The sequence below is a fragment of the Callithrix jacchus genome, chromosome 3, assembly GCF_049354715.1.
Source record: "Callithrix jacchus isolate 240 chromosome 3, calJac240_pri, whole genome shotgun sequence".
In the NCBI taxonomy this organism is placed as follows: Eukaryota; Metazoa; Chordata; class Mammalia; order Primates; family Cebidae; genus Callithrix; species Callithrix jacchus.
The window spans coordinates 121297638-121323540 of record NC_133504.1 but is presented as its reverse complement, the minus strand read 5'-3'; the positions used below and the strand labels follow the sequence as shown (position 1 = coordinate 121323540).

Below are 25903 nucleotides of genomic sequence, written 5' to 3'. Positions count from 1 at the left end.
AGCTCCAACGACACAACTGATGTACTGAGGACTGCTCAGTGTATACATTATCTCATGTGGTGGCTCAGAGAATTCTTTAAGACAGAATGGAGTCTTAACTCCATTTTGCAGAATAGGAAATTGAAGCCTGGGGCTTGGCACAGTGGCTCATGCCTGTAACCCCAGCGGGGAGGGTGGATCACCTGAGGTCAGGAGTTCGAGGCCAACCTGGCCAACATAGTGAAACCCCATGTCTACTAAAAATATAAAAATTAGCTGGCCTAGTGGCATGCGCCTGTAATCCCAGCTACTTGGTAGACAGGCAGGAGAACTGCTTGAACCCAGGAGGCGGAGACTGCAGTGAACTCAGATCGAGCCATTGCACTTCAGCCTGTGTGACAGAGTAAGACTCCATCTCAAAAAAAAAAAAAAAGGAAATTTAAGTTTGGAAAGATTAGTTTGTCCAAGCTCAAACAACTGATTATTACCCAAGTCAAGACAAATCCAAGCCAGGTTTCATAGCTGCTGCATGTAATAAGTAGGTTATACTTCCTCTGCTTTTCTAGCCACTGTTGTATGGGTCAAGGTTTGGTCAGGAAGAAGGAGATCCCCTACAAGTGGTTTAGGAGCAAGATTAGAGAAGGAGGGGGGGGGTACAGCCTGACTATCACCACATATTAGAGAGAGAATTAAGCCAGGACTCCCCTCCACTTCAGCCCTGGAACCCATACAAACTGGAATCGATCTTCTGGTCCCAGGGAGTCAGACTCCATAGCTTATCACTTTTGGGAAATGCTTAGATAGAGCCAATAGTAGCAAGGTCAGGAAAATGAGGGTCACTTAGTCCTTACATACAAAGGAGATGCAAGTGTTGGTGTGTGTGCCATGTGCATTGGGGGGAAGAGGGGAGGCTGGAAGCTTCTGGAAGAACTTATTTAGTGAACAGATGGTGACTATGCATTTGGCAAGGCCAGAACTCAATCACAGCCCTTAATGCTCATGTCTGGTCAAGTTATGGGCCAAATCCTAGATCTCTCACTGATGAACAGTAGCTCATGGAATTGAACAGGACAAATCTCTCTCAGTATATTAGGGTAGGCTTCGGGCCACAGGAGGAGATAATGTCCTGGTTCCCTCCTGGTTGCAGATGCTCCTCTCCCTTCCCTGCGTCCCTCCCAATAATCCTGAGAGAAATTATTCTCACCATCTGGGCTATCTGTTCTCAGAGAACAGGTTTCCTAGCAGTGTCCCCTGACCCTTGACAAAGGCACACTGCTTTTGCTTTACAGATAGGGAGCTGTTCAGGGCTTTTAGAAGGTAAGGTATGCGGAGCCTAACAATGAAGGAAGAATGGCACAGTGGTAAGGGACTGGGCATTTAAGTCAGACCTAGGTTTAAATCTCCCGTTGTCCTACAGAGTAAACTTGAACAAATCATTTAACTTTTGATCTTGGCTTTCTTTTCTGTAAATAACGAAGTACCTATGTCATCGGATTGTTGTGAGGATTATGTAAAATAGCATATGTGCAATTCTTAGTACATAGTAAGCTCTCAGTGAATGATGACTGATTATAATAATTAAGCTGAAGACTTCAGAACACCATGAAACCTGGTACTGAACTGGAGGGTGAATGGCCAGCACACATTTATAAATGTAGGTGTATACGTATTAACGGAGTATCCTCAAACAGTGGGGTCCTTTGAGCGTCCTTATTCCTAATCTTACAAAGCCCTAAATCCATAACCATACTGTGACTTAAAAAATGTGCTGGCCCTTCAGCAGAAGTAAGTACTGCAATGACTGCTTACAGTAACTGTGGTGTGAGCTCCAACAGGCCTCAGGGTAATGGAACTGTCAGCACCAGAAGTACAATATTTTCAAGGCTGTGCTTCCGCACCTCCTCCTTCCTCCTCTGCATCCCAGTCTCCAGAGGGGCTTAGGCAGGTGGATCTGCCTTTGTGCTGTGTCTACCACTCTGTCTGATTCAAGCCTCAAAATAGTTCCTCCTGACACAAGTATGCACAAAAGCACTGCATGGGGACAAAAGGAGAAAGGAAAGTTCAAACAACCCAAAACGTTACAGACATGTACGTTCTCTTCTGCCGCAGCACAAACCACCCTGTGCTCTGTTCATTCCATGCCTGAGGCTGGCAGCTCTGGCAGAGGTCTTGACCCCCATGCTGAGTTCTGCCTGTGGGGTTTGATCTTGGCAGCTGCAGGTGGAGAGGCGCTCCAGGTGTGTTTCTAAGGAGCACAGTGGCATCTAGTGGTCCAGTGTGCCACATCAGTTGGCTGGTATCTCTAACAGCTTTAGTATTTAAGTTCCAGAAACCAGTCTCAGGCCTAAATTTATGGATCTATTTCTTGTTAAGAAGCAGGTGTATGACGGGATGAGAGGATGAGGGAAGGATGGGAGTGAGGTGAGACAGAGAGAGAAAGAGAAGTATGGAGAGACTGAAGATGTGTAATTTAACTGTGAGCTAGGTTGTATTTGGAATTTCGCTGAAATTGGATATCAACTGCTTTCCATCAGACCCTTGACACTCTATTTTTGCTGCCCTATGGAAATCTCACACAATGGTTCTGAAGTACTAAAGTACTTTGGAAGAGATCCTGAATAGTTATGTAGTCTACCCCCCGACAAGCGGCTGGAATAGCATTATCAAATCAGTGATTCATACATTCAACAAATCTGTATGAACACCTACTATGTCTCAGATGCTTTCTACATATTGGGAATACATGGTGAGCAAGACGTAAAAAACCCCCTACGCCACAATATTTGTTTCCCAAAGTTGTTCCGTGGAATAACAATCCACTAGATACTCCTTAGAAAAAAAGTTTCTGGGATCAAGTAAATTTAGAAAACATCTATTAGTATTATATATTTCTCTTTTCGAACAACACATGAAAAATGATTTTGGAGAACAATAGTTTTTAAAAGACTCAGAAATCTTGTAGTAAATAAAATTGTATGGCTTATTTAGCTCAATATATTCCAAACACATTTAATTGTTTAAGGAATTGGTGTTCTGTGAGCATGCTTCAGGAAATATTTTCATACACTTATTTTGTGTTCTATGTTTTAAATATTTTAAAAACACTTTTTACTTTTTTGAGAGGGGTCTCACTGTGTTGCCCAGACTGGGGTACAGTGATGGAGTCAAGGCTCACTATAGCTTTTACCTTCTGGGTTTAGGTGATTCTCCTGCCTCAGCCTCCCAAAGTGCTGGGATTACAGGTGTGAGCCACCATACCTGGTAGATACCTGTGTTTAAAATAGTTTTAAACACACAAAATAAAATGATATTATAAGAATACAAGTATCTACCACAAAATTAAAAAACATGTATGTGCATTTCAGTTCTTTAACTATTATAGATCCAGTTGAAGTCTCTTTCACATAACCAAAGGGATATGATTATCATGTCAAATAGTGGTAAGTGCTGTGAATAAAATAAAGCAGGGTAACAGGCACAAAGGAGCGAAGAGATGCTCTTTAATCTAGGAGGTCCTCTGAATGAAAGGAGGGAGTAAGCCAGGTGAAGAGCATTCTGGGTGATGGGAGCTAGCAGCAAGTAAAAGGACTCTCAGACCCTGAAATAGGAATAAATTTCCTGGTTTTGAGTTTCAGCAGGGAGACTATTATGCAGAAGTACAGGAAGCAGCAAGGAGAGCGATAGAAAATGAGGCTGAAGTAGCCAGACTATGGTAAGAACTTTGATCACTCAAGATGCACCCCTCTTGACAGTAAGGCTGTCTTTATATGAGTTGGAATTGTTGCAGGATTGAAAAACCTTCATTCCAAGTTTTCTTACCCATTGTTAAAAGTGCCATTTTAGAAGCATCAATGGCAAAGGTAATAAAAATGAATATTTCCAGAAAGCAGTGGAAGAACTTGTCCTAGAGAGTGATACCAATGCCTATATTCCCCAGGCAGCTTGGGAATGGTAATTCCGAAGGGACAGAACCCTCTCTGGGAGAGCACCTGACAGAGGCCTCCCATGATCTTTCCACCTTAGGTTTGCTACAGGAAGGAACGCACTGTACCCTTGCACTGGTCTGGTTAGAGATATGTGTGACAGAGCTTTCATATTTATAGACACCATCTATATTTTAAGATATGTTACTGATGGCATTTTTTCCACTCAATAGTGTTTGTTAACCATCAGTTTGTTTATTTTGATTTATGTGTGTGTTCCTAAGTTAGATTTGAATTATCCTTTCAATGAAAGATGGCTAAAATTCTCAGCAGTTGGAAGGAGGATTGCCTAATGTTTACTACCTTCATAGAAATTGTGAACGAAATGGCCCTTGTGGATTTCCATTTTCCCTGGAAGTATTAGCTCTAAAAAGGAAGCAGAGTGGGTCATACAGGATTATCTGCAATGAGGCTGTCTAGTGTTTTTTTTAGTATGAACTCTTTTTTTTGAGACGGAGTTTCGCTCGTTACTCAGGCTGGAGTGCAATGGCACGATCTCGGCTCACCGCAACCTCCGCCTCCTGGGTTCAGGCAATTCTCCTGCCTCAGCCTCCTGAGTAGCTGGGATTACAGGCATGTGCCACCATGCCCAGCTAATTTTTTGTATATTTTAGTAGAGACGGGGTTTCACCATGTTAACCAGGATGGTCCTGAACTCTTGACCTCGTGATCCACCCGTCTTGGCCTCCCAAAGTGCTGGGATTACAGAGAAAAATTATATTCTTGAGGAGAGTTGCAGAAGGTGTAGTCTTCTTTTCCTTAAATTCCAGCACAAGTTTTAACTCTGAATATTGTTCTTCTAGTCTCAGCATATTCTCTGGAAGCATTCCAGCCATAAAGTATTATCATATAGTTGGCCAATAAGACACTACATTTATTTACATGTGACCTAGAAATATAAGAATACATCATGAATTTTAATAGTGCTGAAATGCCTAGTCATTTAAAAATGGAAAATCTTGAGCAAGAACTACTAGTGATTTACCCTTTAGAGAACAGTGAGTCACAAACATTTGAACCACTTATGCCTTCCTGTACATCGTGTGTGTGCGTGTGTGTGTGCGTGTGTGTGCGTGCGTGTGTGCGTGCGTGCGTGTGTGTGCGTGTGTGTGTGCGTGCGTGCGTGTGTGTAGAGACTTATTTTTTAGAGCAGTTTTAGTTTCACAGTGAAATTGAACAGAAAGTCCAGAGATTTCTCATATAGTCCCCATCCCTATACATGCATAGCCTCCTCCATCATCAGCAGCCCCCCCCAGAGTAGTACATTTGTTACAACTGATAAACCTACATCTTAATCACCCAAAGTCCATAGTTTATATTAGGGTTCACTGTTGGAATCGTGCATTGTGTAGGTTTGGAAAAATGTCTAATGACAGGTATTCACCATTATAGTATTGTACGGAATAGTTTCACTGCCCTGGAAATTCTCTGTGCTCCACCTATTCCTCCTTGCATCATCCTAAGACCTAAGATCTGGCAACCCCTATCTTTTTTTTTTTTGAGATGAAGTTTCATGCTTTGTTGTCCAGGCTGGAGTGCAGTGGTGTGATCTTCACTGACTGCAACCTCCACTTACCGGGTTCAAGCAATTCTCCTATCTCAGCCTCCAGAGTAACTGGGATTACAGGCGTCCACCACCACGTCTGGCTAATTTTTGCCTTTTTAGTAGAGACAGGATTTCACCATGTTGGCCAGGCTGGTCTCAAACTCCTAACTTCATGTGATCTGCCTGTCTCGGCCTCCCAAAGTGCTGGGATTACAGGGGTGAGCCACCATGCCCAGCCACCATTGATCTTTTTATTGTCTCCATTGTTTTCCTTTTTCCAGAATGTCAGCGATGTAATTGGAATCATGTGGTTTGTAGCCTTTTCAGACTGGTTTCTTTCACCTAGTAAAATGCCTTTTAGTTTCCTTCATATTTTTACATGGCTTGACAACTTTTTTTTTTAGTAATGAATAATATTCCATTGTGTAGATACAACACAGTTCACTCACCTGCAGAACAGCCTTCTTCCTTCCATGTTATGGCAATTATGAATAAAACTGCTGTAAACATCCATGTGTGGGTTTTTATGTGGACATGAGTTTTCAGCTCCTTTGGATAAATGCCAAGGAATGTGACCACTGGTTCATATGGTAAGAGTATGTTTAATTTAGTAAGAAACTGCCAAACTGTCTTTTAAAAGTGGCTGTGCCGTTTTGCATTACCACCTGCAATGAATGAGAGTTTCTTCTGCTCCACATCCTCACCAGCATTTGGTGTTGTCAGTGTTCTGGATTTTGGCCATTCTAATAGATGTGCAGTGGTATCCTGTTTTTTGTTTGTTTGTTTTTCGTTTGTTTTTGGGTTTTGCCTATGGCACAGCCCTCAGGAGGTCCTGAGACCATGTTCCCCGGTATCTTATTGTTTTACTTTGTAATTTTCTAGTGACTTATGATGACAGACTTTTCATTTGCTTATTTGCCATCTGTATATCTTCTTAGGATGTATTTGGCCAGTTTTAAAATCAGGTTGCTTTCTTATTGTTGAGTGTTAAGTGGTTTTTAAAAATATATATATTTTGAATTTATAAGTAATTTTCTTTTGAGACAACTTTCTGGGCTGTACAATGATTGATAGTCTTTTCCCTCTTTTCTAGACAGGGTCTGAAAACCATCTTGAGGAGCTTGTAAATGAGAAGGTCTTGCCCTCCTAAATGTATGAGGAGGCTTTGCTTAGGTTTTTGGAAGTCATCCACAGGTGGTGGAATCCCAGCACCCAAGAGCCCCTGCGATTACGCCTTCTTGTAAAGCTTTTCTCTCCTTCCCTCTTTCCCTTCTCTCTGCTTCTCATGAGCTTTTTTCTGACTCTAATTTCTGTCATTTCAGCTTTGTGTTTAGCTTTCTCACCACAAACAAATTGTTTCTAGTACAGTTGAGATTCCAGGAAGACTGCCAGGGTGTATCCTTCAATTCCATAAAAAGGAAAGATATTAACTAAAAACATACACATGTGCACACAAAGTCTCCTTCACGTGCCTGTTCTCTTACTAAGCTCTTCTCATCTTTCCACAAACAACTGCAGTGGACACACAATTTCAGTCTCAATCACTCTTCCACCTCTGTCATTTCTTGGCGCATGCAAAATGTCATTTCCAGCATGCAGCAAATCACATCAAAAATACTGCCTGCGCCCAAAGGCCACGTGGCTTCCTCTGAGCTCCTTGTTCCTCTCCTTGCTAGCCTGGGTGATTAATTGGAGGCACATAGGTTAGAGTGTTGGGCAGTTACTCCTAGCGATGACACACAAGGAGGCTGAGCAAGGCCCAAATATGGCCCTCTTTCTCCTCCCTTCCAAAGACCAAGCCTCTTGCACAAGAGAACATTTATAAGCTGGGTCCTGTGCCTGTAAATCTAAATGATAACAGCTTGGAGATGCTGACTGCTTTGTCTCCCTTTCTTCCAGCTCCTCTACCAGTGATCTCTCCAACTATGACCATGCCTATCTAAGGCGGAGCCCTGACCAGTGCAGCTCCCAGGGGAGCATGGAGAGCCTGGAGCCCAGTGGGGCATACCCACCCTGCCATCTTTCCCCTGCCAAGTCCACCGGCAGCATTGACCAGCTCAGCCACTTCCATAACAAGAGAGACTCGGCTTACAGCTCTTTCTCCACCAGTTCTAGCATTCTAGAGTATCCACCCCCTGGCATCTCTGGCCGGGAGCGTTCAGGCTCCATGGACACAACTTCTGCTCGAGGTGGCCTCCTCGAAGGGATGAGGCAGGCAGATATTCGCTATGTGAAGACAGTCTATGACACCCGGAGGGGAGTCTCAGCAGAGTATGAGGTGAACTCTTCAGCCCTGCTGCTTCAAGGTAGGGAGGCCCGAGCCTCAGCAGATAGTCAGGGCTATGATAAATGGTCTAATATTCCTCGGGGTAAGGGAGTGCCACCCCCATCCTGGAGCCAGCAGTGCCCCAGTTCCTTGGAGACTGCCACTGACAACCTTCCTCCTAAAGTGGGTGCACCCCTGCCTCCAGCTCGGAGCGATAGTTATGCAGCGTTTAGGCACCGTGAGCGGCCCAGCTCCTGGTCTAGCCTTGATCAGAAACGGCTCTGTCGGCTTCAGGCAAACTCTTTAGGCTCCCTGAAGTCTCCATTCACAGAGGAGCAGCTGCACACTGTGCTGGAGAAGAGTCCAGAGAACAGCCCCCCAGTGAAGCCCAAGCATAGTTATACCCAGAAGGCCCAACCTGGCCAACCTCTGCTGCCGACCAGCATCTACCCAGTACCTTCCCTGGAGCCACACTTTGCCCAGGTGCCCCAGCCTTCTGTGAGTAGCAATGGGACTCTCTACCCTGCACTGGCCAAGGAGAGTGGATACATAGCTGCTCAGGGAGCGTGCAACAAGATGGCTACCATTGATGAGAATGGGAACCAGAATGGATCTAGCAGGCCTGCCTTTGCCTTCTGCCAGCCCTTAGAACATGACTTGTTGTCTCCGGTAGAGAAGAAACCGGAAGCTACAGCCAAGTATGTCCCCTCTAAAGTCCATTTTTCTTCAGTGCCTGAAAATGAGGAGGATGCCTCCCTGAAGAGACATTTCACACCTCCCCAAGGCAACAGCCCACATCCCAATGAGAGAAAGAGCACCCACAGCAACAAACCATCTTCTCATCCCCACAGCCTCAAATGCCCTCAGGTCCAGGCCTGGCAAGCGGGTGAAGACAAGAGACCTTCCAGGCCCTCAGAGCCCTGGGAGGGCGATTTCCAGGAAGACCACAATGCCAACCTCTGGAGGAGGCTGGAGAGAGAAGGCCTAGGTCAGAGTCTATCAGGCAACTTTGGCAAGACCAAGTCAGCCTTCTCATCTCTCCAGAACATACCTGAGAGTCTGAAAAGACACAGCAGCCTGGAGCTAGGCCGGGGAGCCCAGGAGAGTTACTCCGGGGGCAGGTCCACCTGTGCAGTCAACACCAAGGCGGAAGACCCTGGGAGGAAAGCTGCTCCTGACTCCGGGAGCCATCTGGACGGGCATGTTTCCTACCCACGGCCCGAGGGGAGAACTGGTGTCTCGGCATCTTTCCGCAGCGCAGACCCAAGGCCCGAAGAACCGCCCTCCCCCTCGCACCCGCACACATCCAGTCTTGGACGGAGGGGGCCCGGCCCAGGCAGCACCTCGGCTCTTCAAGGCTTTCAGTACCGGAAGCCCCACTGCTCGGTGCTGGAGAAGGTCTCCAAATTCGAGCAGCGAGAGCAAGGGAGCCATAGACCGAGTGTGGGCGGCCCCGGTTTTGGTCATAACTATAGGCCCCGCAGGACCGTCTCAACTTCCAGTACTTCTGGGAATGACTTTGAGGAGACAAAAACCCACATGCGTTTCTCTGAGTCAGCGGAAGCCCTAGGCAATGGGGAGCAGCACTTCAAAAACAGGGAGCCGAAGCTGGAGGAGGCCTGCCGGCAGCCCTGCGGTCAGCAGCTGAGCGGAGGAGCCGTGGACAGCGGCCGTGGCCCGCAGAGGCCGGACGCTCGTCTCCTCCGCAGCCAGAGCACCTTCCAGCTCTCCAGCGAGCCAGAGAGGGAGGCCGAGTGGCAGGACAGGCCCGGCTCGCCCGAGTCGCCCCTGTTGGATGCCCCTTTCAGCCGCGCCTACCGGAACAGCATCAAGGACGCACAGTCCCGCGTTTTGGGGGCCACGTCCTTTCGACGCCGGGACCTGGAACTAGGGGCGTCTACGGCATCGAGGCCCTGGCGGCCACGGCCCTCCTCGGCCCACGTGGGGCTGCGGAGCCCTGAGGCACCAGCCTCCGCCTCCCCGCACACGCCCCGGGAGCGGCACAGCGTGACCCCTGCAGAGGGCGACCTGGCCAGGCCGGCGCCCCCTGCCGCCCGGAGAGGGGCTCGCAGGCGCCTGACCCCCGAGCAGAAGAAGCGCTCCTACTCAGAGCCCGAGAAGATGAACGAGGTGGGGGTCGCGGAGGAGGCTGATCCGGCACCCCTGGGCCCTCAGAGGAAGGGGATGCGTTTCCCGGAGAGCAGCGTAGCAGACCGGCGCCGCCTCTTTGAGCGCGATGGCAAGGCCTGCTCCACGCTCAGCCTGTCGGGGCCCGAGCTGAAGCAGTTCCAGCAGAGCGCCCTGGCCGACTACATCCAGCGCAAGACGGGCAAGTGGCCGGGCTCCGCCGTGGGCTGTGGCCTCCTGGAGCCTGGGCCACTGCGTGAGCGCGCCCAGAGCACATACCTCCAGCCCGGCCCCGCGGCACCGGAAGGCCCTGGCCTCGCCTCGGCCTCCAGCCTGAGCTCGCTGCGGGAACCCAGCCTGCAGCCCCGCAGGGAGGCCACGCTCCTGCAGGCCACTGTTGCAGAAACCCTGCAGGCTCCTCGAGATCGCAGCAGCTCCTTCGCAGGTGGCCGCCGCCTCGGGGAACGGCGACGTGGGGACCTCCAGGTCCCAAGGGAGCTGCTCAGTGGAGCAAACGGTGGAACAAGGGACACCCAGAGGGTGGATGAGACCTCCAGGGAGCCACCCTCCTGGGGGGCCAGGGCCGGGAAGTCCATGTCGGCAGAGGACCTGCTGGAACGCTCAGATGTCCTCGCCGTCCCTGTCCACGTGAGGTCCAGGTCATCTCCCGCCACTGCAGACAAGTACCAGGTACGTGCAACCAGCAAGTCCTGGCCTCGGACTGTTCCTCCCTCCCTCCCTGGAAGCTTTAGTGGGGCTTCCAAACCCCTCACCCTCTCAGCCCCTCTCCCAGTTCAGTTTTCCTTGTAAATACAGAAAAGTAGCACTTGTTTTCATGAGTTGAGTTTTTCAGTGTCCCTACCTGGCTTCCTTACAAAGATACAGATATATAGATTATCTATATTGTTATATAGATTTATATATATCTCCATTTTAGGAAGTCACCACCTTTCAATGCAAAAATGCAAGATTAGGAAAAATTAGGATTATCTTTTTTTTTTGTTTTTTTATGGATTAGAGTCTGGGTCTAAGTATTTTAAGGGTTTTAGCTTTGTACCCTTTCTGTTTCTGTTGGACTTTGCATCTACAAAATAGCTAGAATTATTGACATTGATAATCATTGGTTATTGAATTCCTGGCCCTCAGCTAAGTGTGTGGCAGGTCCTGAGCTACGTGTAATCTACATTTATTATTTCATTTAATCCTCAAGATAATCCTGTGCAGTAGAGTATTTTATACATGTCAGACACCTGTCTCTCGGACTCCTTTCTGAGCTCTTTCTGTGCATTATCCTGGTGAGGAGGGAAAATCAGAAACTCAAAATCTCACATAAAAGGATTTTCTAGTAAAGGCACTAAACGCTGCAAGGATTATAAAATACTTTCCGCTGAAAACTTCAAGCAGTGCTAGGAATAGAAGCTGAGCATTCTGACTCCTAGGATCCTATTAATTTCCTTAATTCTTAGCCTATCCTCAGGCTTCACTTCCACTGGAGATCAGTGGCCTGCCTCATGCTTCCCTTCCCACCAAAGAAAATAATAGGAATCTCATACCTGTTAGCACAGGGGAGGAAGAACTCTGCTCTACTGCCCCTCTTAAATTCTGCTGTTTTCCCTTTCAGAGAAGTCAGCCATTCAGCAAGCATCTATAGAGCATGTGTTGTATGAAAAATGCTGTGTTATAGCAGCCGAGGATACACGAAGGAAAAAAAATAAGCCTCTTGCCTTTCTGGGGTTCACAATTAAGGAATATGACCTTATATATAAACAACTCTACTATGACTAGTGAGTGCTTTGGGAATGGTGATCAGTAATATGCTATGGAGAGGAAAGTAATTAATTCTGAGGTGATTGGAGTAGCAACTGCTTCTCCTGAAGGGAAATGGGATTTTGGGCCAGGATGTAAAAGATGGGCATGATGACAAGACATTAGGGGAGAGGGGATGCATTGATTGAAAACCAGTTCAGACAAAGAAAGATTCAGCAGTTACTGACTGAGAAGTTTGCTGCATTCTTTCTAATGCACACACACACAGACCCACATCCTTCTGAGAGAAAGTCCCCTTCCAGGTGTTTTCTGTTTAGAATTGTACAGAAATATTTTCTCCTAGTATAAACCCTCCAGAAATGTAGAGACAACTTCCCATAAGCCTTCAGTAGCCTTTTCCTGCCTTCAGAATGAACAGAGCTAATTCCCACTCCCTATCCTACCACTAACACACATTTAAAATCCATATATGTAACATTCAATTTCATCTAGCTTGATGGTTGTTAGCAACTTAACTATATAACAGTCTTCTTCACTTCTCTCCCTGTGTTTTAAGGAAAATAGAAACTCTTAGGTGAAAACCAAATCATTATTGTTTATTCCCCATTAGATATTGTTATTCTGTCTTAGAGAATTGGTTGAATGGCTATGAATGTTATTTTGTCTTTTCCCCAAAATGTTTATTAAGCCTGGTTAATAAAGAAATAAAGATAAAACATGGGTGTTGAGAGAAGTGAAGAGATTCCTCCAAATCACAATTAAATACTTTGTATTATTTGGAAAACTTTTTAGAAAGACAAGTGAATACAGAACAGTCCTTGGGGCACCCTTTTCATAAAGGGAATACCATATTTAGATATTAGTTAATTTGGGGAATATACAGGCAGAGAGGGAAATATTTCCGAATGAAATACTTCTTTCATACTGCTTTGCTTCAACAAATTCTGAAAATTCTGAACAATGCATCATCTCCTATGTTGTCACTGTGCCAGAACCCCATTCTTGAGCTTCCTCCCTCTCCCGGTCTCCTGCACAGCAGCCAGACCTTAGCTGACTGGAGAAGCATCTCATGGCAAGGCAGTCTGCTCCTTGCATCCTTCTTATCATCTGCCTTATTTGTAGTTATGATAAGTTAAAAATAAAACAAAGTTACTCTCACCACATAACTATTGTGGTTATTGTATATATTTTTTCCTATTTTAATAAATTCCAAGAACATTATCAGTAAGCTTTTGGGAAGGTTTTTTAATCAATAATTTTTCTTATCCTTGCTTTAGAGAATTCTTGTAGAGACCGTCTGCCTGAGTAAAACCCAAAATGTGGAGTGTGTTTCTGCTGCTGGCTTAGTTGATGCTATCCCCAACAAATGCTGCTTGTTCTTACCAGTCAGATGTTGACAGGGCAGGATTTTTACAAGTTTTTGACAAGGATTTAGCTTTTTTTTTTTTTTTTTTTTTTTTTTTTCAAAATTCTCATTAATGAGGCCACTTTCTGCCTCCAAAAACAGTCATCATGGAAATCAGTTCCTCTGTGTATGACAGTTGATCCATCTCTGGCCTGAGATAATGACTGCAGGAGGCTTCCATTTTGAACTACTTGTAGCCTGAGATCTTCTCATGTATTTGACAGGTCTGGCCTCTCCTCAGCCAGCTTGAGATCCTCCCTGAAACATGCAGCCTTCCATTTTGCTCTCCTTTAATTCTTCTTCATTGCAGGACAAATAGATATTAGCAATGAAGCTTAAGTGCACATCAGACTCTTGCCTGTTTCCACCTTCTTTCTGTGAGACCTTGGAAAACTCAACCTGTTAAAAGTGGGTAGAACCTGCAAAGCTCCAGAAAGATATCCAACATTTCTGCCTTAGAGACAGAAATGTGTACCTGTTCATGCATAGATATAAAATATAGTAGAGTCTATAAAGAGAAACCCTTGGAGAAATCAGATTACTGGTGGGGATTTTAAGTGAGAGATTTCTCTGGTTCTCTTAGTATTTTCAGGGATCTTCATGTGTGATGTGTAACATACACATTGTGAGATGTGTGACAGACATTACTTAATTGCCGAGGAAATTGCTCAATGCATGCAACCACAGTGTTAGATACAGGCTTGATTCTGTGGGATGCAACTTGTCTTTTTTCGCACCCTTTCACAAGCACGCATTCAAGATTATACAAAATAGAATCAACTTTCCACAAAATGTAAAGATTCAAATAGCTAACAGTAATCAAATTTTTGCTGTGTGCCAGTCATTGTACTGTGTTTTTTTAAGTATTAAATTAGTCTTGGCTGGGTGCAGTGGCTCACACCTGTAATCTCAGCACTTTGGGATGCCAAGGTGGATAGATTGCTTGAGGCCAGGAGTTCCAGACCAGCGTGGCCAATATGGCAAAACCCTGTCTCTACTAAAAACACAAAAATTAGCCAGACATAGTGGTGGGCACTGGTAGTCCCAGCTACTTGGGAGGCTGAGGTGTGAGAATTGCTTGAACTCAGGAGGTAGAGGTTGCAGTGAATTGAGATCACGCCACTGCCCTCCAGCCTGGGCAACAGAGCAAGACTCGGTCTCAAAAAATAAAATAAAATTAGTCTTCACATCTGTGCAGTGAGGTAAATACCATTATTATCTCTAAGTTACAGAAGAATGAACCAAGTCACAGAGAGGGTACAAAATTTGCCTAAGGTAGAAGGGAGTGAGGTTTTGACCCCATACTGTCTGACTGCAGAGTCTTTAAGTCTTGGCTGACTTTAAGACTATACCGTGACCTCTCCTTGAATAATAAGAGGCTGAGAAAGGGGAAAGAGAGGCAAGAATTAAAAGTCCTATATCTGAAAATATCAGCCAATGAATTTATTTCATTTTAACATTTATTGATAACTATTTCAGTCATGTGTCTTACAATGGTCAAGGATGGACCACATATATAACAGTGGTCCCATATCCTTATAATACCATACTTTTATTGTACCTTCTCCATGTTTAGATACAAAAATACATATTATTGTGTTGCAACTGTCTACAGTATTCAGTACAGTAACATGCTGTACAGGTTTAGCAATAGGCCTATACCCCATATAGCCTAGGGATGTAATAGTCTGGTCATCTGTTTCTGTAAGCACACTCTATGATGTTTGCACAGTGATGCATTTCTCAGAACATATCCCTGTTGTTAAGTGACACGTAACTGTACTTTAACATAAGATTTTTCATAAGGATTTCTAATTATTTTTAGTAGTTACTTGAAACTAATATTCTAAAGTAGGTGAATATTGTTGTCTTCATGTTTCGTCAGCAGCAAACATATTGAGATATAACTAATTTGGAACCCAAAACAAGAGAATTGAGATTCAGTAGACTTCAGATTTATATTATTAAGTATGCTAAGAACTTCTGTATTTTAAATTCAATTTTGAGATAATTAACGAAAACAAATTAGACACTTAACAAGTTGGTATAATTCTATGCCTAGTGTTTTTCCCATAGCCACTGTTTTTTCCTATAATTGCCATAATAAGTGCTTTGTACTTCCTACCAGTTTATAGTAAATAGTCTTCTTTGACAGTGAATATATGCTCAAATTAAAGCAAGAAAATGCAACAGGAATTTATCTTCCTTGGGCTTGTATGAGGTTGGGAAGATATTTTCCTTTGTCCAAGTGGTATTTTGATTGACAGCAGATTCAGAGAATTCACTCAATAGTTTATTGCTGGGTCTAATTATTTTATCCACATCCACGTAAATATCATTTTAAGCTTGATATTCTAGGGGCCAAATCATGTGAATACAGAAGTTAAATGCATTGTTAAACTGAAATGCAAAGGTTGTAATAGGATGTGAATATATATTTATACTTTACTGGGTTAGGAGCTCACATGGGATCTGGGCTTTTCCAATTAATTGTTGACAAGGTGGCACATTCATGTCAACAGAGGGAAAAGTGGTGGGAAAAGACTTTTAAAGGAACATAAAGTTTCATGGAGAACAGGAATTCTCATTCCCTACAGTGATATTTGAGTGAATCAGAACACATGGAATTCATTTTCTCAAGCTTTTTAAGTCTGATTGCATCCAGCCCAGCTGCCACTCAACTTATAAAGATTCCATGGGGAGATCTTGGGCTTTGAAGATATCATGGCTTGAATCCTAGTTTCTCCACTTATTTAACTGTGGGCATGATATGTCACCTCGATGAGCTGCAATTACAGACCCCACTTCCAATTGTTGAAAAGATTAAGTTACCAAAAAAAAAAAAAAAAAAAAAAAAAAGGTAAAGTGCCTAATATTCCAGGCATATAATTTGTTGGTGCAGAATACTTAGCAGAGTGTCTGGCATGCAGTAAATACCCAGTAGGGGTAGCTGCAATTATGAATAATGTTCAGGGGTTTGTTTCTTCTGCCTGCTACCACCTTTGACCCTTTTCATTGCTTACTAGTTTCTCAACCACTGAACAAAAACAAGGAACGGGGTGAAGAGCAGTTAACCCTTTGAGCAGGATTAAATGGCAAAATAAATTACTGAAATTAAGTTGGAGATTATATACGGATTTTCTGGTTTTTGCCTTTCTGCTGTCAGCATAAATAATTCGGAGTTGAATGTATTATCATAAATGGCAATATCGTCATCTTCATCATGGACCTGATTACAGGGACCAAATTGTATACTATCAAAAAATGACAACCTTTTCAGGACACTAGTACATACCCTCATTATAACAGAAACAAAAACTACCCCTGAAAAGTCCCCAGGGTTATTGATCTCGCATGTGAGTCAGATTTTTCCCAGAATGTATTGCAACCTGATTACAATCCAAATTCATATCTTCACTAATTATAACTAAGAATCTTTGAAATTTTTGCACAATGTAATGGCTTATTCTTTTCCTGTCATCTCTCATATTTCCCTATTGCCATTTGAAAAGTTTGGCCCGTTGAATTCATTGTCTTCCTTATATTTCAAGTTTAGCAGTTGTTTTTAACTCTGGAGATAATTGTTAGACTTTTCTTACTTAGGAAACATCCTTGCTAGAGGAGGAACCTGGTGAGACAGACTGAAGCACAAATTCTGACTCTGCCTCTGTTTTTTTTTTTAAATCCTTGGCTTATCTCCTGCATCAATGCTGTGGGCTTATGTAAGAGTACCACCATGTGGCCTGACAGTAGTAGGTTGCCAGAAAATAAGTGTTCCTTCTCCTTTTTACCTCCACCCCCTTAGTAAATTTAAACACCTGTTTATTGGTAGTAATGCTGTGCCTTTCTTGTGTTTCAAGGATGTGCTTTTGGGAGAAGAAAATGGCTTTGGTCTTGTCAAGGATCCATGTTATTTGGCTGGCCCTGGATCTAGGTATGTATGTGTACTTATGATGCCCTCTGGGTATGAATGCTGCTGGTGTAAAACTACCCTTGTTCCTTTCTACAAGAAATCAGAATGTGATGTCTTAAGTGTCACCTGCTTTTTTGATTTGTCTAGGCCATGGAGAACTTTTTACTTTCCATTTGTAAATGATTTTCTTTAAGAATGACACTTGTTCAAAATAGGTTTTGAACATGTGATGTTGAGGACAAGGTTGACTTCTAGCCAGTTTGACAACAGAATAATTAATGGAGGCACTTTTCTCAGGCATGTCCCATGGTGCTCACAAACAGGGCCTCCTGTTTGGGCTGATCTCTTCCAGCTCTGTGTGCAAAGCATCACATCTGGTGACTACAGTGCTAGGGAAGAATGGGCATTTCATGAACAGCTTCACAGAGGAAGACAAACTGGAAGCATTGGAAGTGAAAAATAAAGCTCAAAATCATAATTTTATACACATGGGGATAGAAAGCAGAGGAGAGTCTTTTTTTTTTTTAATGCCATCAAAATCATATATCCTAGATAGAAAATACAATGGAAACTTTTTTTAAAATTTAAAAATGTCGAACTATTCACATGGGACTGAATAAGTAGAAATTTCCAAAAAGGGTTTTCTCTTAACCATGTACCCTGTATGTAGTTTTAATACAGCATTACAGAGTTGTCTACTATAATCTATTATTACTAATGATAAACCTACACCCTACCTACTCCTTTCCATGTTTTTAAGCCATTTCCTTATTTTTTCTTATATTTTATTCAATTAATGTTTCTACATTCATCTTCTTACTTAACTCAACCTAATACTGTCAAGTAGAAGCAGCCAACATGTTCAGAAAGTAGGTATTAATGACCTGCTTTTCAGCCAACATCAACCTTCCTTGTTTATATGCTCTTGCTCCTGTAGCTGTGTTGACAAGGAATAAAGTATTCAAGCTGAGGCTGTTTGGGACTTCGGTTAGTTTGGGTGTATTAATTAAAAGCTAGAAAAAAGGGAAAACTGTTAATAAACTAGAGCACTGCTAAAGAAAATTGGTTTGAAATCAAAGGTGGGACTAAACAACAGAAAATAAAATAACCCTATATAAAAATGTGCAAAGGTAAAGGAGAACAAGATCTGTCTTTTGCAACAAGATGGATGGAGCTGAAGGCCAGTATCCTAAGCAAATGAACACAGGATCAAAAAGCCAAATACTGCATGCTCTCATGTACAAGTGGGAGCTAAGCACTGAGTACACATGGACACAAAGAAGGGAACAACAGACACTGGCGCCTCTTTGAGGGCAGAGGGTAGGAGGATGGTGAGGACTGAAAAACTACCTATCGGGTACTATGCCTATTTGGGTGACAAAATTATCTGTACACGAAACTCTGGCAACGTGGAATTTACTCATGTAACAAACCTGCACATGTACTCCTTGAACCTAAAATTAAAGTTGGAAAGTAAGAAAATAATTGAAGGTGACAGGTGAAGGAAGGGGGAGGAGCCTGGTTGGCTCAGTGGCAATATTGACAATCTGAGAAACACAGGTAGCAGTTTTATCGGGGAAAAAAACCTTCCTCAACAAAATTAGTTCTGTGTTAAAAGGAAAAAAAAAGCTTTATGAGCTGTAAAAATGCCAAAAGAATAAATATGACAAGCATCACATACCGCTGAATAACTGAAATGCTTGTCCTGTTCTTTGGCAGTTGACATTAGCATAGGTGCAGCTACATGCATAGTGCTTGCTAAAAAAGATATTGATAATTTCAGGACATGTAATTCTTAGCTGTCCTGGGGAAAAGCATAGGCATGGAAAGTGTCTACAGAAGCAGCCAACAGGAAAACGTGGGTGGGGCTTGATCATAGATCGTGCTATGAATTTTGAATACTAAAAATTCTGCTTGCAGTTTGTTTTTCTAACCATTACAACCAAGAAGACACAAAGTGTAACACTCTTTTTTTTTTCCTAAAGGTTTGTGTGGTCTTTTACCATAGTTACTCTGTTAATCATAGTTGGGCCGGGCACGGTGGCTCAAGCCTGTAATCCCAGCACTTTGGGAGGCCGAGGCGGGTGGATCACGCGGTCCAGAGATCAAGACCATCCTGGTCAACATGGTGAAACCCCGTCTCTACTAAAAATACAAAAAATTCACTGGGCACAGTGGCGCGTGCCTGTAATCCCAGCTACTCAGGAGGCTGAGGCAGGAGAATTGCCTGAACCCAGGAGGCGGAGGTTGCGGTGAGCCGAGATTGCACCATTGCACTCCAGCCTAGGTAACAAGAGCGAAACTCTGTCTCAAAAAAAAAAAAAAAAAAAAAAAAAAAAAAAAAATCATAGTCAGAAGATAAGAGTCACATCAATTGTGGACAATTGTGAAATATCAGAACAATTTGGAAGGTAGAATTTGGAGGAATGTGCCCTTTCTTCTCCATGGATGCTTATTAGGATCAGTCAGTTTTCCTCTACTCTGACATAATTCTCCCTAAATACGTGAAATTCAGACTTTACATTAATGCTATTTAAAAAACATTAAAAGTTCTAATTTATAGAAAAATAGAGATTTTGCACTGTTCAAGTATTATAAAAGTTTGATGCCTTCATGGGTCACAAAAAGACAATAGTTATCATTATTATATCTTTTTTTCTGTTTTCAAACTATTTTTCATTCTTTTTATCTTCAGTGTGAAAGAAACAAACACTAGAGGACACAAATCCAACTGAATTGAGACATTCACTTGTTAATTTCAAAAATAAAAATGTACTTGTCTATGTAAAAAAGGGCAAAGGACTTGAATAGACATTTCTCCAAAGATGGTAGACACATGACCAACAAGCATGTGAAAAGATGCTCAACACCAGTAATCATTAGAGAACTCAAAACCACAATGAGATGTCACCTCACACACATTAGGATGGCTACTATTAAGAAAAACAACAAATGTCAGTGAGGATATGGGGAAATTGGAAATCTTGCACACTGTTAGTGGGAATGTAAAATGGTGCAGCCATATGAAAAACAGCATGGAGGTCTTAGAACACTAAAAATAGAGCTACTATATGATCTGGCAATGCCACTTCTGAGTAGATGTCCAAAAGAATTGAAAGCAGGGTCTCCAAGAGATACATTGTACATCCATGTTCATAGCAGCAGTATTTATGTTCACAGTAGCCAAGAGGTGGAAACAACCCAAATGTCTATTAATGACAGATGAATGGATAAACAAAATGTGGTGTAGACATACAAGGGAATATTACTCAGCCTTAAAAAGGAAATTCTGCCACATGCTACCACATATTATGCGAAGTGAAATAAGCCAGTCACAAAAAGACATACTGTATAATTTCACTTGTATGAAGTACCTAAAGTAGTCAAATTCATAGAAACACAGAGTAAAACGGTGATTTCCAGGGGTTAGAAGGAGAGGAAATGGGGAGTTATTAATTAGTGGGTACATAGTTTTAGGTTTGCAACTTGTGAAAGTTCTGGAGATCTGTTTCACAACAGTGTGAACGTATTAACACTGCTGACCTTAAAAATGGTTAAGATGAAATTTTATGTTTTTTTTAACCACAATTTTTAAAAAGTGCTGTTTTTTTAAAAACAAAACAAAAAAGGGTGAGACTAATTGCTCTCAAAATCCATACTTGAATAGTAGGATTCCTGAATACATATCAGCAGACTCTGGGTGAGCCTCTCACACCCTATTATAGAAGGGACTTGAACAAAATCTTTTTTTATCCAAAACTTCATTCCTGAAAAACAGAGAATAATCACTGTGGAGAAGCATTCTCAACCAAGCTAAGTATTTACCACTGATATTATCTTCAAAAAGAAAGAGCCGGCCAGGCTTGGTGGCTCACGCCTACATCCCAGCACTTTGGGAGGCTGAGGCGGATGGATCGCAAGGTCAGGAGTTCAAGACCAGCCTGGCCAACATGGTGAAACCCCATCTCTACTAAAAATACAAAAACCAACTGGGCTTGGTAGTGGGCTCCTGTAATCTCAGCTGTACATGGGAGGCTGAGGCAGGAGAATTGCTTGAACCTGGGAGGCGGAAGTTGCAGTGAGCTGAGCCGAGACCACACCATTGCATTCTAGCCTGGGTGATAGAGTGAGACTCTGTCTTAAGAAAAAAAAAGTCACTTTAGCTTGTGTAAACTAAGGTCACACAAACTGAAAACATATAAAAGTTTATTGGGCTGGATCTTTAAAGGATAAGTGTATATTATTGTATGTTTTAGTAATGTCTCTCCCTTTAAAAAGCCTCAAGATGTAATAAAATAAAGGCATCTGAATTAGTCACTAAAACATCAGATTTCAGCAAACTCCACGTCCTCTTAGAGGATGCTGAGTTTAAAAAGTTTGTTTGCTACAATCTGGAGAGCAGTCAGGCAGAGGAGATACCACTATTCAACAGATACTTGCTGAGGGGGTGCTTGGTGCCAGGTATGGGGATGCCAGGATGGATGAGACACAAGTGAAGAGTATTCCCAGAGAGTCTCCTTCCTCAGGGTTTCTGATATGCCCACTGGGGAAGCCACTAGGAACTGCAGAGTGGCCACACTTCACTATGGAGAGGTTTCTGCTAAAGAAGCCATGTCTGAGTGAAAAGGACCGGTCACGGGAAAGGAGGGGTTGCATCTGAGAGAGAGGTGGGCCCTTTATTCTATCATCTGCATCTGTGTATAATAAAGAAAAAATAAAGGCATGAGAAGAGCTAATTTGGTACTTTGCCATCTTTTCCCCCCACATGCTACATTCTGCTTGCCTGGCACTTAGATGATCTTGTGGCAAGCCCTGTATTATTGCTCTGATGTGGGACTGAGTCACCGCTCCCTCAGAGGAGTCAGATCTGTGAGATGAAATGTGCCATCTGTGCTCCAGATTCACTCACATAGCCAGTCGGAACTGCAGACAGGGAATTTACAAATCACGGTGGGTTTGCTGCAGATCCTTTTATCCTCACATTAACTCTTGCACAGCAGGCAGTGCCACAGACTCTTTTTTGTTTTGTTTTGAGGGTTTTTCTCCCTTTGAACACAGTATAATGAAGTTTTGCGAATTGTTGGGTTTTTCCTTGGAGCCTAGAGTATAGTTGTTTAAATCAGCATGTACCATATTTTCTTATTATTGTCAGCCTCTTTCTCCAGAGGTAACTGCTTATTAGCTCCTTAGGTGAGACTGTCCCCTCCTTTTTATTTTTCATCACATGAAATGAAAACACCAGGAGAGTAAGCAAAAGTTGTAAATAAAACCTTCAAATTCAGCAGCCCATGCAAATGCTTTAAAACACACCTCCCCCATGGGGATCACACTGGGAGAGAAGAAGGCAGTGTTATTTCTCCCCAGAGCTGGGAGATATTTCCTGAAGTAGTCCTAAATGGGGCTGAAGAAATGTACCACTTGTTTGTTTTCATATCCTCAAAAGCTGCCTTACGTTGCATGGTGTGTACAGGATGTGTGGGCGGTGAGAAGGTTAATAAAAGAAAATGCCTTGTGAACCCAGGCATTCCATGTGACATTTTCCTGAAGGAATGTATGCCTGTCTAGTATTTGTTTAATTTGGGTCTTCCTATGAGCAGCCAGGGAAGACAGTGTGCAGCTTCCAGGGAGAAGGAAGGAGGTCCTCCTTCCTCTTAAATGCTTTTCTCATCTATGTAAGGTGCCTTGGGCTGCATGTTTGCCCCTTTCTTCAGAGCTGTAACCCTCTTGTCTGTGTGCCGTTCCAGGCCACTCTGTTCAGAAAGAGGCCAAGAAGAGACGCCATTGCTCTCCCACCATCCCACCCCTCGTTGGGGTGGTTCAGGCTGCAAAAACATCGGTGATTCCTCCGTTCCTAGTGAATGTCCTGGAACCCCAGACCATCAGAGGCAAGCCAGCAGGACACCCTGCCCCAGGCCACCACTGGCAGGAACGCAAGGGCAGCTCACAGACACCAGGGCTACACCCCTGACCCCACTTGGTACCCCTCTGCCTTCAGCCATTCCCTCTGGCTACTGCTCACAGGATAGTCAGACAGGGCGACAGTCTCTCCCACCCTACACCCCTGCCGTGACCCACAGAAGCAATGGTCACACCCTGACCCAGCCTCCCGGTCCAAGAGGCCGTGAGGGCGACGGCCCAGAGCATGGCGTAGAAGAGGGAATGAGGAAGAGGGTCTCGTTGCCTCAGCGGCCGACTCCGTCTCGAGGGAAGTGGGTCCACTCAGCCAGAGAGGACAGCCTTCCTGAGGAATCCTCAGCTCCTGAGTTTGCAGACCTCAAGCACTATCAAAAACAGCAGAGTCTTCCAAGTTCATGCAGCACTTCCGACCCAGACATGCCTGTTGGGGCCCCAAGCACTCCAGGGAGGATCTCCCTCCGAATATCTGAGTCCATCCTGTGGGATTCCCCATCACCTCATGAGGATTGTGACGACGAAGTGTTTATGAGGGATCTGCACCCCAAGGCCACATCCAGCCCCACATTTGAAACTCTTCCCCCACCCCCACCTCCTCCACTGAGTCAGGAAACCCCGGTATATAGCATGGATGACTTCCCTCCACCTCCTCCCCACGCTGCGTGTGAGGCGCAGCTGGACAGTGAGGACCCCGAAGGGCCACGCCCCAGGTGAGTGAGCAGTCTGGGTTGGTTTTCCTCATAGGAGAGTGTCATGCCCCAGGTGGCCCAGGTCCTGCTGGCCACAGAAGAGCCCTGGCATGGAGATGTTTCTATTCAGCTCAGCTCAGGACACTGTTCATCTCTTTGCCTCGGGAGGTAGTTTGACCAGTGTCATTGGATATGGAGGAGCCAAGGTGGCAGAAATGAAAGTTGGAACCCAAGGGGTACATTTCACTTCTGGGGACAGGATAGTCTCAAGGGGTTCAATCCCTCCTCCCTGGCTGAGTTCTGAATCAGTTAGGAAATCAGACAAAAGAGGAGGGCATATAGACGACAAAAACATCACTTTTATTAGTGACAGAGCTAGCATTAAAAAGTATGGCTTCGGATTGTAAGTAGGTCTCCTAATAATGAACCCCCACGTTAAACAGGTTTACCTGCCTCATCAAAGGTCATGCTAGACACACAAACATATATACATATTAATGGATACAGCGCTGAGGCAGCCTCACTCTCGAAAGAGACTGGGATAGGAAGGAATAAAGAGTAGGGCTCGAAGTCAGTAATGTTTGGGGAAACCTCTTCTTGGAAGCTAGGAGAATGAGAAAGAAGCATTCCCCAACACATAGTCCCTAGAACAAATGATCTCTCAAAACGCCAAAAAAACACACTGCCTGATAGCACCTTTGGAGTGGCCTTTAAACACCACAAGAGTGACTTGGTACTACCACCCCCTGTTCACCTAGAGCTTTCCGAAATCTCTGGACTCTAACAGCCACATTGACCAGAACTGAATTCCTATTGAATCCATCTTCCTCAAGAAATGACAACCTCCTGACTAGCTGCTGGGCTCAGGAAAAGGCCTTTTATTTTAGAGTGCTGTGGCTTTCCAGAGAAGGGGTTGAACTCAGAAATGCGACCATCTCATCCCACTCCTATGTATATACCTATGTGTGTTTGTGTGTCTAGCATGACCTCTGCCTAGGCAGGTAAACATTTTTAATGTGGGGGTTCAGTATCAAGAGACCCACTTACAATCAGGAGCCATATTCTTTAATATTAGCTCTGTCACTCAGATGTGGAAGATGTGGAAAACTACAGCCCTGACATAGAAAGCTTCTCCCTCAGTATTCTTCCACCCTCTTATCATCACCCTTCTCTTATCTCTTTCTCTTTTTTTTTTAATATCCCTGGCAGCTCCAACAAACTTTCTAAGGTGACAATTGCAAGGGAAAGGCATGTGCCTGGTGCAACCCATGTGGTAGGTAGTCAGACACTGGCTTCCAGACTCCAAACTTCTATCAAGGGTTCAGAGGCTGAATCCAAACCACCTTCCAGCATGAGTGTGCAGCCGCAACTTGCTGGGTCTCTTGGTGGGCAGCCAGCACCCACCCAGACTCAAAGCCTCACCCATGATCAAGTCAATGGAGCTCAGGGTTTAGAAAATAAAGTCAGTTCTGATCCTCAGAAGAGCTCAGAAGACATTAGAACAGAGGCTCTGGCCAAGGAAATTGTCCACCAAGACAAATCTCTGGCAGACATTCTGGATCCAGACTCCAGGCTGAAGACAACGATGGACCTGATGGAAGGTTTGTTTCCCCGAGATGTGAACTTGCTGAAGGAACACAGTGTAAAGAGGAAGGCCATGCAGAGAACTGTCAGCTGCTCAGGATGTGGAGGCAAAAGGTAAGTCCCCGGTGGTATCCTCAGACTTACAATGAAATTCCTTCTGTGATGATGATAAGTCTAGGCCTAGTTGCCTGATGTTTTCCTACTTCCACAGCTCCTGACCCAAGAGCGACATTGCATCTCAGTCTTGGGGAACGGTTCTGGGGAGTAAGGATGTGGGACAGATATGCAACAACAAAGTAATAGTAACAATGATAATAATGGCCGTTAATACCCATTGTGTACATTCTATGTGTCAAGCACTGTATTAAATTTTTTATATCAGTATTATCTCATTTAATTTTCACAAGAACTTTGAGGTAGCTACCAATTTTATATCCATTTACAAATGAGGAAACTGAAGTAGAGAGGAATTAAGACCAAGGTCATTGAACATATGAGTGACGGTACCTGGATTTGATCACAACCCCATGACTGCCTGTTTCCAGCAATTACACAGTGCCACCAGCACAGCAAAGATGTACTTGCCCATTCTGTATCAGAGTTGCTCTGGCAGAGAGGCCCCCAGAGCTCGGTGCTGTGAAAGGAACAAGTAGGAGTGGTGAGTGTGACCAACACCTCACCAAGACTGAGGGGCCTAGTAAGGAGGAGAGCCTAGAGAAATAGATTCATTT

The 25903-nt window shown here is 43.9% G+C and overlaps 1 protein-coding gene across 6 annotated transcripts in view; it reads left to right on the top strand.

Moving 5' to 3' along the window:
* Positions 1-25903, top strand: part of SHROOM3 (shroom family member 3) — a 371721-nt gene that overhangs the window by 314824 nt on the left and 30994 nt on the right. For all 6 annotated transcript variants that reach the window (XM_078367044.1, XM_035293492.3, XM_008993138.5 and 3 more), the window contains 4 exons: positions 7408-10591; positions 16934-17007; positions 22731-23609; positions 24798-25286. In XM_078367044.1, the coding sequence (XP_078223170.1) occupies positions 7408-10591; positions 16934-17007; positions 22731-23609; positions 24798-25286 (4626 nt within the window). The remainder of the gene's footprint in view (positions 1-7407; positions 10592-16933; positions 17008-22730; positions 23610-24797; positions 25287-25903) is intronic.